This window comes from Falco peregrinus, chromosome 13 (genome assembly GCF_023634155.1).
Source record: "Falco peregrinus isolate bFalPer1 chromosome 13, bFalPer1.pri, whole genome shotgun sequence".
Taxonomy (NCBI): Eukaryota; Metazoa; Chordata; class Aves; order Falconiformes; family Falconidae; genus Falco; species Falco peregrinus.
In genome coordinates, this window is record NC_073733.1 from 3162469 (window position 1) to 3174253 (window position 11785).

Genomic DNA, 11785 nt, shown 5'->3' on the forward strand with positions numbered 1-11785 from the left:
TATTTTTTAAGCAGCAAAAGAGAATACTGAAGAACAAGATGTTGTGACAACGTATTTACAATCAGTGACAATCATGCATGTGAACTCTCTCTTGGATAAAGAGAACAGCATGTATCCAGGATCTGCAAGGGCTAATAACAACCTGCCAGTGCAAAACTTTGTGTCTACTCCACCCTATTCAGATTACATGGGATATCATCATGTGCCAACTCTGGACACCCATGGACAGCCTGCGGGAGCCTGGGGATCTCACTATGGCCCACAGCGGGAGGACTGGAACGCTTACGGCCCAGGACCTTCCAGCACAGTTGCTGCTGCACAGATCAATGGCTCGTCTCCTGGACAGGTCTCCTACAGTTCTGCTGATTATAGCTCCCTCCATCCCGCTGGATCCGGGGGATTACCTCCTGTAGATACCATTAATGCACAGCAAATCTCTCCCAACAGCCAAAGGCACAGCTCTTACGAATGGATGAGGAAAACAGTGCAAGCTAACACTACTGGTAAGCACAAATTCAACTTCCAGCCCGAGAAAGCATCTTCTGCTACCACCGATCTTATAAATAATTAACTTTACTTGAAGCACATAGGTTGGTGGGCCATTTATGACATTTATTTAGCCTACTGCTGTTTAATGCAGTTTCAACTAAATTTGCACTAGTTTCACTTTCACCCCATAAAAGCTTTCTGTGGTTACTATAGTGGGATGGCTGTTGTGCTTAGATATGGCTGCATCTCACTCAAGTGCAGGAATCTTTGCTGTAACATTCTGTAAAGCATTTTGGATGAAAAACTTTATATTCTTGAGACTGTTACGGAACAATGAATGCAGGAACATTTAACAGTTACAGGCAAAAATACTACAGAATTATTTTGTGCCACAAGGTAAATATCAATATAAAATCAGGTTGATCTGTAAAATCTTCACAGACTTTTCAATACATTTAAAGAAAATTATGTGCTTTGTTCCAATGGTATTGATTATGCAATTTTCTGCTGTTGTTCCTGGGTCTTATTTTTCTCCCTATATTAGGTGAGAAGACATATTCCTAGAGAAGTAATCTGACTCAAATGATCAGCATATTTTGTTTGCAGACATATGTCATCCATAAATCTTATTTTCAAATTGGTTTTACATATTTTTCTCATGTGCCAGAATTTTGCAGCTTGCCACAATTACACAATTAAAAATCACTTTCTTGCAAGTGTCACTCATTGATGCGCCTGGTTTTGTCACAAACTGCACGTCAGATGAACCCTTCTGTGTATATTCCCAAGGTGTAAATTAGGTGTAGCAAGGTTTGCTAAATCTATTGTTAAGGTTAGAAGTAGTAAGTGTGTGTTAGAAAGCATCAAAGAAAATGCTCTAAAGCAAGAGCAGCAATTACAATTGGAGCAATCTTAGAAGACAGAAAATCAGTACTGCTGCTTGAGACACAATGCTCCTTCAGATTAGTCTGGTAATTGTTTCTTAGTTATAAAGCAGATAGACACAGTTTTGCCACTGTTACTAAACACAAAACGCCTAGTGAACACTAAGATATCACAATGCCATCCTTCCACTTGGAGCCTCTACAAAGGTCTTCAAAGCCAGGCAGATTCATAGTCTGTTTTTTCCCCCTTATGTATACTCATGTAAATCAGCAGTAACTTCATTAACATCATTGGGGATTTCCAAGTGTAAAAGTGATGCAAGATTTCGGTGCAGACCAAATTCAGTTGAAACTACTGAATGTCAATGAGGCAACCCATTCTCTGTCCCATCACTGAATTTTATACGTGTTAGCATTCTTAAAGAATAAAATACTCAAAAATCTAAAATCCAGTTTTACACTTATTGCACAGACATGGAAGACCCTGAAAGGTTTCTCACACACTTGCTCAACTTCATAAAATATATATGCAATTCAGAAAAGCAGTCACGTGCTTAAATTATATCTAGTCTGAAAAGTACTTACACAGAACTTACAGATGCCAAAATACTTTATGAACAACGCTGGACAGGTGAAACAGGGCCTGTCAATAGATACATGACCTGAGGCTGTACATTCCTACAGCCCAGTCCTTTGAAGTGTTAAAAACTGAATTCACAGAATTGGGCTCAAGACATCAACCCAGCTTAAAAAAGGGTTAGGGAGAGTAGAGCACAAATGTGGTATTTTGCAAAACAAGAGAAGTACCAACTAGATTTAGCTTTTCATTGGTGTTCTTAAAACAACATTAACTGCAAAACTGGAAAATTTTAACACCGATGTAAAAAGTTGTGAAAAATGAAAGGAAATTCAAACAAATAATGACAAGTCTGGAATGAGGCATGTAACAGCTACATACTAATCTATGAGTGCTTACTCTAGAAGACAATGCAAGAAAACTTACTTGATGCCATTATAACCTCTCTTTGAAACAGATTTGCTGTTTTTCCTTATTGCCATAATATTATTCATGCTATCAAAGTAGCTGTTGGCTCCTCCCCTTCAATATTACCACTGCTTAATACAGTTCATTGCTCTTCAATTTCAGAATCGTAGCCCTAAACTTTACAAATGTATTTATAAACATAAATATGTGTATGTTCTTAACTTCACTAGCGGCATGTACACATGTCAGTGTCTGTGAGCAGCATGGAATAACAGAAATCAAAACACCTCTATTTAAATGAGGAAGCCTACTGAAATACTGTCCTAAAGACAGTAAGAATTATTTTTGGGGAGGGGATGTTAATGTGAATTTTTTTCTCCTCTATTTAGACTCTACTAAATACACTACATTCTGATTCAATATTTGTGTTCAGCATTTTATACAAAAAAATAAATTGCAGAAAAAGTGAGATGGAAATTTACCTGACCAAGTCAATTCTCAGGATGAAACAACATCACAAAGACAGAAATACTACGTCCTTTCAACAGACTATCAAAGATAAAATTTTATTTGAAATCATATATCTTCTTACTAAAAGACCTACCCATATATTCATAACCAAACCTGTTCTTATTTCAAATACACAGACATTGCAAACATATGAGGCAGTAAGGATTTTTTAAAAACCAAAAATTAAGAGTGGGTTATCTTGGTAAAGATAACTTCCCAGCCAGGCTACCAAAATAAGAACATGGTCTACAGAATTCCTTACAGTCTGATGCCGTTTTGCTAAAAATCAATGACAATATGCCTAATTAGCTTCAGTTACATAAGAGCAGAACTTCAGAACAATTAATTTCTAAAATCTGTGTAATCAACAGTATAAAATGTGTATTTTATGAGAACGAGTGAGCATTCAAAGCACGAAACTTATTGAAAAGAAGGCATCTAAACAAGGGACTAGAAAACAGCTGTTATATCTTTCAAAACTTTGTATGAAACTTCATCTGGGAGTGATCCTTCTCAGAAAGAGAACAGACTTTAAGGGGACTAAACAACAGGAAAACAGTGTTTTTATATTTTGCCAGATCAGTCTCAGCTTTTTTTTTTTAAACTATAGTCAACACACTTTATGCCTTTGTTTAAACAAGCAATGATGTACAAGTAATTCAGATTACATCACAGCAGAAACACAGCCAGAAAGCAAAATAGAAAAGCAGGGAAAAAGGCCATGCCTCTGCTCTAATGCTAATTTATTTTTCTTTGTAAACTAGTTGTGACATCTATTTTCCACTGGCCCACATTGTCTGAGGTTTTGAGGCCTATCTGTCATATTGAGGCAACAGACCCTTTTAACACTTCACTTTGCTTTGATATGCAGTCTTGTCTCTTCCTTCTCCCTCTTTTCTTCAGGAGTTATATTGCCGGAAAGGGTGATGATTTTCACAGCAAATAAAGAGGCCTTCTCCTAGCTTTATTGTCTTCAGAAGAAATGCTCTGTGAATTTTATGACCAAGGGGAATGGGGAAAACTACTCCTTTTCTCCACCCCCTCAAATAATGGTTATATTTGCTGATTATAGTGAAGCCGGAATAACCCTGTTGAATTTTAACTTGTTTTCAAAGATTACCTTCTAAGCCTTCAGTTTACAAGGAACCTGAATATCTATACTATTGTTAACATTGTAACTATCACTTAGAGAAAATATTTCAAAGCCAACAATTTGTACCTTGGGAAAAAGTAAACTCACTTTGATGACTGTTTTAGTCCTGCAAATTTAGGCAGGAAAACCTTGTACACTAGAAGTCAAAGTGGCATAGGATTTGGGAAAACATCCTTAATTATGCATATTTCAAAATGTCTTAAGCTGTGTCTACCTCTAGGCTTATGATAAAAATACTGCACCCTATCCTCAGTGTTGGTCCAAAATTAAAGAGAACTGAGGAAAAATTATTCCTTCATCTATTTCTGTCCTTTTTTTTCTCTGCTAAGATGAAAGAGTCTGACATTTGTTTAGGGCTTGTAAATTCCAAACCAATTGGCTTGTGTTTCTGAATGTGAAAGGGGTTCTTGATAAGATCTCCTTGTCGCTCCTTTGTGTGGCGTGTGCTTCATCTTAACACCTCAATGGATTTTAGGGAACCACTTTAAAGAAGTCTTTGTCCTACAGTTTGTCCCAGAAAACTCACATCAAAAAAAAACTGGGAAGATCAGAAGAAAAAGGAAAACTATCTAGTTGGCTGTTGAAAGTGCAAAGGAGAACAAATAAGTTGAAAAGTGATCTCCCAGTATAATTATTACACGACAAATTGTTTTAAAAAAAGTATATGAAATGAGAGATATCTTCTAAACATGAAGTAATGCTTCTCTTAATAGTATTTATCCAACATATCTAGGAATATTTCTTTTACACATTAGATGATACTGAAATCCTTTTACAAGTATTTTATTGCCCCATCTTACAAATTGCCAAGTGCCTTCAAATCAAAAGCAAAGCTCAGCATGGAGTACCCCCAGTAATACCCCTTACAGGCACTCAGCATCTTGCAAGACTGGATCTTTCAAAAAAAATAATTCAAATTATTATGGAACTTATAAGCATGGCCGATGGCCACACAAGAAAGTGAAAGCATTTCTAGTAGGACATTTCTTTGTGTTAGAGGGGTGATTTTTAAAAACTCAGATAAAGAATTAGGACGTGGTACAACTAAACAAATTGTGACTGAGTTTCAGTCTTGAAATCCTGTGTATGCCCACATATACATGGAAGTCACTTCAATGAGCACTGAAATGAAACCCCTCTGAGATCAAATATAGCCAGCACCAATTATGTACTGCTATGAATTATTTAAGATGCTTCAGGGTGTTTTTCACCTAAGAGCTTTACATTTAAATTTATGTTTCCAGAGTGAGATAAAGAGGGAAAGACAGTTATGATAACCAATACTCACTGACTTATTCACCCTGCACCTCATATTCCTTCTCTGTAACACAGAAAAGAATCGCATACAAGTACTCTGTAGTTTAATTAATGTCTCTAAAATATTTGAGATGTTTGAAAGAAAGATGCTATAGAAAATAAAATTCAACATACTAATAATATTTCTTTCCTAAACAGGTAAAACAAGAACAAAAGAAAAGTACCGAGTTGTTTACACAGATCATCAGAGACTAGAATTAGAGAAGGAATTTCACTGCAACAGATACATTACAATAAGGAGAAAGTCAGAACTTGCAGCAAACCTGGGACTATCTGAAAGACAGGTACACAGAGAATATCCATCATTCATATGCACCCATTCACCAGACACTGTTACTGCCAGGGGACATGAGCAACATTCACCTTCTGTATCCCAGAGTACTGTGAAGGCAGCCATGACACAGTTTCCGAGTATATTCAACACACAGAAAATACACTAGGCAAACACAAAATAAATAGACTAATCTGACAGAAATCTGCAGTTATGGGTAACTACATATTAGGAATTCATTTATACTACAAAAAGTACTTATTCTTACATGCATAATAGCTTGCTAGACAGCCAGAATTCAAACAGTTCAGCTAAACATTATCTCAGCTATGTTCTCAACAGTCAAGACATTCACTATTTTATTTCTTCTTGCAATCACACAAAACAGTGGCCAGAAAAAATCTGAAGCATTGGCTATATTTCAGGTATAAGCCAGAAAGACAAAAACTCAATATTCTAAGAGCAATCAAACCAGATAGCTATGTATTTTTGTTACAAAGTTATTGCCACTATTTCCACAGGCCACATTTTTCCTCAGTTTTCAAAACACTTTCAGGATTTTTTTACACCCTTTGATTTTTCAAGTCAGGATCTCTTTTTGCTATTATATTCACAGGTACTTCACCTACAGCAGTAGTTCATACCCATTACACACTGGGTACTTTAGCCTGTAAAATTTGGTGCCAAATCTCTATGCCTATTGTACACATACATGTAGCCAAGACTATACGTTCAGGAAATTTTCAAGTGCATACTTAGATGCATTGCTTCTTGGAAAGCAGTTCTGCATTCATTCATATTAAGTACATACTTTAGCTCTGTCCTGAATAGTCTCCTGAGCAGGGGCCCAGGTATTTTAACTGTGTTCATACAAAGATGAGAGGAATTCAGGATAAAGAATTTCCTAAAATCACTGAGCTGGAGAGCACACTTAGGAAGCACAGCTCTGCAGTCTGCAAATACAGTAACTGCTGAATCCAAGCCTCCTTACGCAAGAGAATCACAATGGTTCTGCTACAGTTGGAGGATAAGGGAAGATTTGGTGATACCGAATAAGGCATCTCATACCTTAGCAACCAGATTTATTGCCCCCAGGTAAATTTAAACAAGAGATCTTTCTTTTTAGAATTTTACAAACTTTTGTTCTTTCTGAATAAGCACATTCAGTTGTCTAAACTACTCTCCTCTTTCAGTGGCCTCTTCTGATTCTGCATTCAGTCTGTGCAAGAACATGGAATAGAGAGGGACCTATTGAGGCTGGAAGTGTAAGGATCCATAGATAAGCAATGGTATTCTAGGATCAAGCACTGAACATACTGTAGTGTAATGATGTTCAATCCCAGACCCAAATAGTACATAGATAACACTCTGCAGACTGTTAAGTGGCCCCAGAAATTATGACAAACAAGCCTGTCATCAACAGACTGAAGTTTGTTATACAGTAGGATATAACTGCATTGGAAATTTTCAGAGAACTGCAATTATGAAAGATTAAAAACCTCCACCTTAACATTATGCAAGCTGGCTGATCTAGAACACAGACATGCCTGGAGTAACCAGTGATACCGTACAAAATCAACGTTTTCCTTTTCCAATTTTTGACTGGTATGGCTTTAAGAGCAACAGCTATGTAAATTTCCTTCAAGTGTAACTTGACAAAATACATAATTTATCTGCATTTCCACAGGAGTCATGACAAAGCTAAATACTTCTTACTCTTATTACCAGTAAAGGTAAAAAAAAAAATAACTAGAAAATAATAATGAGATTTTTTAATACAAAGCAATGGTACAACTTTCTATATCGTATTCAACACACCTTAAAGGATGTAACAAAACCTGCAAAATAAGAACACAAAACCTTAATGATAAGGAAAACAAACAGTGTATCTACCTATTCACACTTTCACATAAGAAAATATAGTTAAACTAAAAGTAAATTTCAAACAGATAGGAGTCTTTACATATGCATACCTAGCCTGGAAAATTCACTATCATTAAGTAATGTCGATATATTCATACATGTGACACAGTACATTTGTACCTGTAAAATACATATATAAAAGTATGTATTAGAAAAAATATATAAATATATATATAAACATATAAAATAAAATATACATATATAAAGTCCAGTAAAAAAAAAAATTCAAAACTTTAAAAACACATCAATATATATGTACACACAAAAATTAATCACAATATAAATTAAGAAAAAGAACCCTCACTACTTGGATTTGAATTAATCTGCAACCTTCAAATTATTCATAATTGCATCTTCCTAAAGTATGACACACTCCACTGTCAAAGCTTAGATGATGAACTAGGCAGACCCCTGAATCTGAATAAGTTGATTCCTACATTCTTAAATATAACACAGCAAGCTCACTTTACAGCAGGTCTAAGAAAAGAAAGCCATTTTCTATTGATTATGATGCAGAAAAAGAATACAGAGAACAAAAATTTTTCACTGCACAGATCCAGTGTTTTGTTTTGTGTTTTTTTTATTTGGGGGGTGTGTGGGTGGGTGGTTTTGGTGGTAGTGGTTGGTTTGTGGGGTTTTTTTGGATGGGGCTGGGTTTTACGGGTTTTGTGTGGGTTTTTTGTGGGGTTTCTTAGGTTGGGGTTTTATAGCTTTTTTAAAAATATTTATATTTTCATTGTTATTATTACTGTAAAAACTTGAGCAGTACTTTGAATTAATCAGATATCCTTTGTAACACCGAAGGTGAAAATCTGGTTCCAGAATCGCCGAGCAAAAGAAAGAAAAATTATCAAGAAGAAAATATCTCAGTTTGATGGCAGTGGGGGCTCAGCTCAGAGTGACACTGGTTCACTGAGTCCAAATGAAATATCCAGTTCTCTTTTCCAATCACCACATGGAATAAATGGATTACAGCCTAATGATATTCATCAAGTCATAGTTTCAGAATGAATGGGGGGCGGGGGAGCAAAAAGAAAAAGCAAGAATGGATTTCCCCTGCAACCGCCCCCTCCTCCCCCAAGAAAATCTCAACTCTGCAAAGGTCCATTCTCATTTAACTGTCTTCAGAGTGCTGATTTCTAAGTACAGAATCTGGGACTAATATCAAAATGTTTTAATTATCGCAGAAATCTCAGGGAACTTGTACTGCTAAGTTTCATTGCTCAAAATCTTTGAGTAGAAGGCAATTTGCTTCAGACGCTGACACAAAGAATGATACAACTGAAAAGTCAAGTAAATGTAGTTCTAGTCTGATCATATATATATGCAGAAAACCAAGTGAACTGATTATAAAATAGAGTACTATTGCAGAAAATCTAAGATGTTGGGTGTATTTGGTTTGTTACATTTTATATAATTAAACTGTAGATGTTAATAAATTTTTACACTTAAGTGTACTGATAAGAATGCTACTTTTTGAAAACAAGAACATTTAAAACACTTTTAAACACAAGAAGCATAACAATATTGCTATACCAACATATTGCATTTCATTAAATAAAACAAATCTTCTTTGCACCATGTAATTGTATTCAAGCGTACCAATCTCCTAAGCAATCCTTACAGATACATAGTTATCATCCCAAAGTTGCCAAAATTTGTTCAACTGTGAGAAATGCAGTGATTTGTCATGCACAGTAGTAAGTGCCAAATAGCTGGGAAGATGTAAGTATTACTTCAATCTTCAATGAACGCACAGAATATTGCCTAAAAATATGAGCACAAATGTAATGGAAACAGAACTGTTACTACCAGCAAACCACCAAAAAGCAAATAAAGAATTTGTTTAATTTCTCTAAACCTTTGAAGTGAAACAGTAGCTTTTTTGGGCCACTGCTTTTATATGTGACACTTATTTTGGGCTAAAGGCAAGAAATATCCCAAAGTAGCTGACACTATATTTCAAAACTGTTCTCAAGCAGCTTAGCATTCATGACAGCAAAGCAAGTGTGTAATTAAAGAAGTGTCCACTCCCCCTGCACTCCTGAAAAGGCACAAATTAAGGATAAACATGCTCATGTTGTGGTTAGCTTTAATTATTGGTCCATGTTGGCAGGTGAGAAAGTAGCAATGGTATATAGAATACAACTGAGGAGTCTGAAAAAGCAGAAATAAAACCCAAAGCACTAAAATCCCCAAACCCTTCAGCAGTACTACTCATTGACATTTCACAATATGAACTTTTTGATAGTATATAAGTAAGTGATCTATTGGAAAAATTTAATATTACTGAAAATGTCATCAGGAGCAAAGGGAATAAAAAGGGAAAACAGAAGAAAACAAACAGAAAACACCATTACCTGGCATATGAAGTAAATGGTGCACCACTTATTTCAACAACATCAAACTCTTGGTCTCAGAAACAGCAGATCAAAATCTGCTTTTCTTAATGTCTTGTCTATTAGCCTTGATAATGGACTAAAAAATGTGGACAGAACTTATGAAAGCACTCATTATCTGGATTCAATAAATCAGGTCACTTCAGATTTGAAGATGTGCCTCACTGTTTCCCAATTACTTAAAAACAGCTCTGTTAGAGTAGCTCCATAAAAGTAATTCTAATAGGATTTACAAGAATAACACTCTTCAAAAATAAATACTAAATCATATAATTGTAGAATGTCCCAAGCTAAACTAGGAAGAAAATCTGTAACACAGAATAAGATCTTACAGAGTGTAAGCATTTTGTGGGTGGTTCTCCAAAAATATATTTCTAACAATCTCCTATTCGTATAGTTAAAAGAAATGGGCGTGTCTTTAATGCAAACTGTAAACAGAAAATCTTGTGTACATAAATACTTACAAAACTCAGCCCTACGAGAAAGCCATGAGACTACATCTGCATGGCTTTCATTCAGATCTTCTATAAGCTGCTCACTGATATAATGTTATGTGATTGCATGGACATTTTGGAAGACAGAGCAGCATGTCATAAAACATGCACACGAACAGATCTAGTTCTGTTTATATTAATAGAAGTATGCATGCTAGCAGACAGTGAGACACATACATGCTGCTCTGCTTTTCATTCAGAGAAATCAATACATTTGCCTTATGACAGGTTTGGGAGAGGACGTTTTCCCAGTTCCACCAGTCCCTCTACCTGTGCTGTCCTTCTATACATAAAGGATGTAGAAGACAAAATAATTTCACAAGAAACTCATGAAGAAAGAAGCCATAATACTTTAGACATACAAGAAAAAAGGGAAGAGGACCTCACCTTCCTACCCAAATCTCAAATCATCAGAAGGCCTACCTCTATGGAAGAGCAGGCAACAGCTTTTGTGAAGGTTATTGGTGACACAGAAATAGAGAGCAAGAGAAACCTTTTTTTCTGGTTTCCAGATGTTTTTTTCCCCATGATCAGTTTTCAAAGCAACATGGAAGAATGGCAAGTAAAGAGCTACAACACATCATTCACTATATTTGTATACAAGAAATGCGTGGCTTAACTTAAAATTTATCCTTCCTTCTAATTTATGTCAAAATTGAAATAAAAAAATCTTAACAGGGTTATTTACCAGGTTCACATTCAACACATTCAAAATCATCATCTTGCAGTTTCTAAGCATGCTCCAGTCTTATCTTTTTTGAATTGCCAGGCAGTCAGGACTCACTATGCTGTTTTCACAACTGGGCAGAAGAGCCACCAAAGCCCTTGACTGTACTTCAGAACAACCACTGTTTGTAAAGAAAACTTTTTAAATGAGACTACTTTAGATGTCAAATGGGAGTTTGAATGGGAGACAAAGCAGCTCCTATGACATGATTAAAATTGGTCTTGTCAATAAAAGGTGTTTTCTTTTTTCATGATCTTCTCCCTGAATTTCTTCTATCAGGTCTACTTTAAATGTATTCAAAGCATAGATTAATAAATGTTTGGGGGAGACAATCTCTTTCATGCACTAGATAATCATCTCTAAGCCTAAAAATCGTATCGGATTATCTTCCCTGGCTACAGCTAAGTCAAATAAGAAGCTATGCCCCCTATCTTGTACAGTGCATAACCACCCCCCATATAGATCAGAATGACCCTTTAAATATAAGCGTAGTGGCACAGCTGTTTCTCAAAATATTCTAAGGAAAAACCCCATTATTATATTATTTTAGATTAACTGCGTGATTACAGAGCAATTAACTATGCAGTAACATTACCAGACCAGGAGGATGGTAAGCCATAAAGAGGGGAAAAT

The 11785-nt window shown here is 35.7% G+C and overlaps 1 protein-coding gene across 1 annotated transcript; it reads left to right on the forward strand.

Moving 5' to 3' along the window:
- CDX4 (caudal type homeobox 4) lies at positions 1 to 8633 on the forward strand. The gene is made up of 3 exons (XM_005235683.2): positions 1 to 503; positions 5477 to 5622; positions 8337 to 8633. Exons 1-3 carry the CDS (start codon positions 74 to 76, stop codon positions 8541 to 8543), a joined length of 783 nt encoding a protein of 260 aa, XP_005235740.1. The 5' UTR covers positions 1 to 73; the 3' UTR covers positions 8544 to 8633.
- Positions 8634 to 11785: the final 3152 nt, after the last annotated feature.

Bases quoted from the DNA above. Each gene is read 5' to 3' on its own strand.
- CDX4 (XM_005235683.2), top strand. From the start codon at position 74: ATGCATGTGAACTCTCTCTTGGATAAAGAGAACAGCATGTATCCAGGA. The intron at 504-5,476 runs GTAAGCACAAAT...TTTCCTAAACAG, and splicing joins AGTGCAAGCTAACACTACTG to GTAAAACAAGAACAAAAGAA. The intron at 5,623-8,336 runs GTACACAGAGAA...GTAACACCGAAG, and splicing joins TGGGACTATCTGAAAGACAG to GTGAAAATCTGGTTCCAGAA.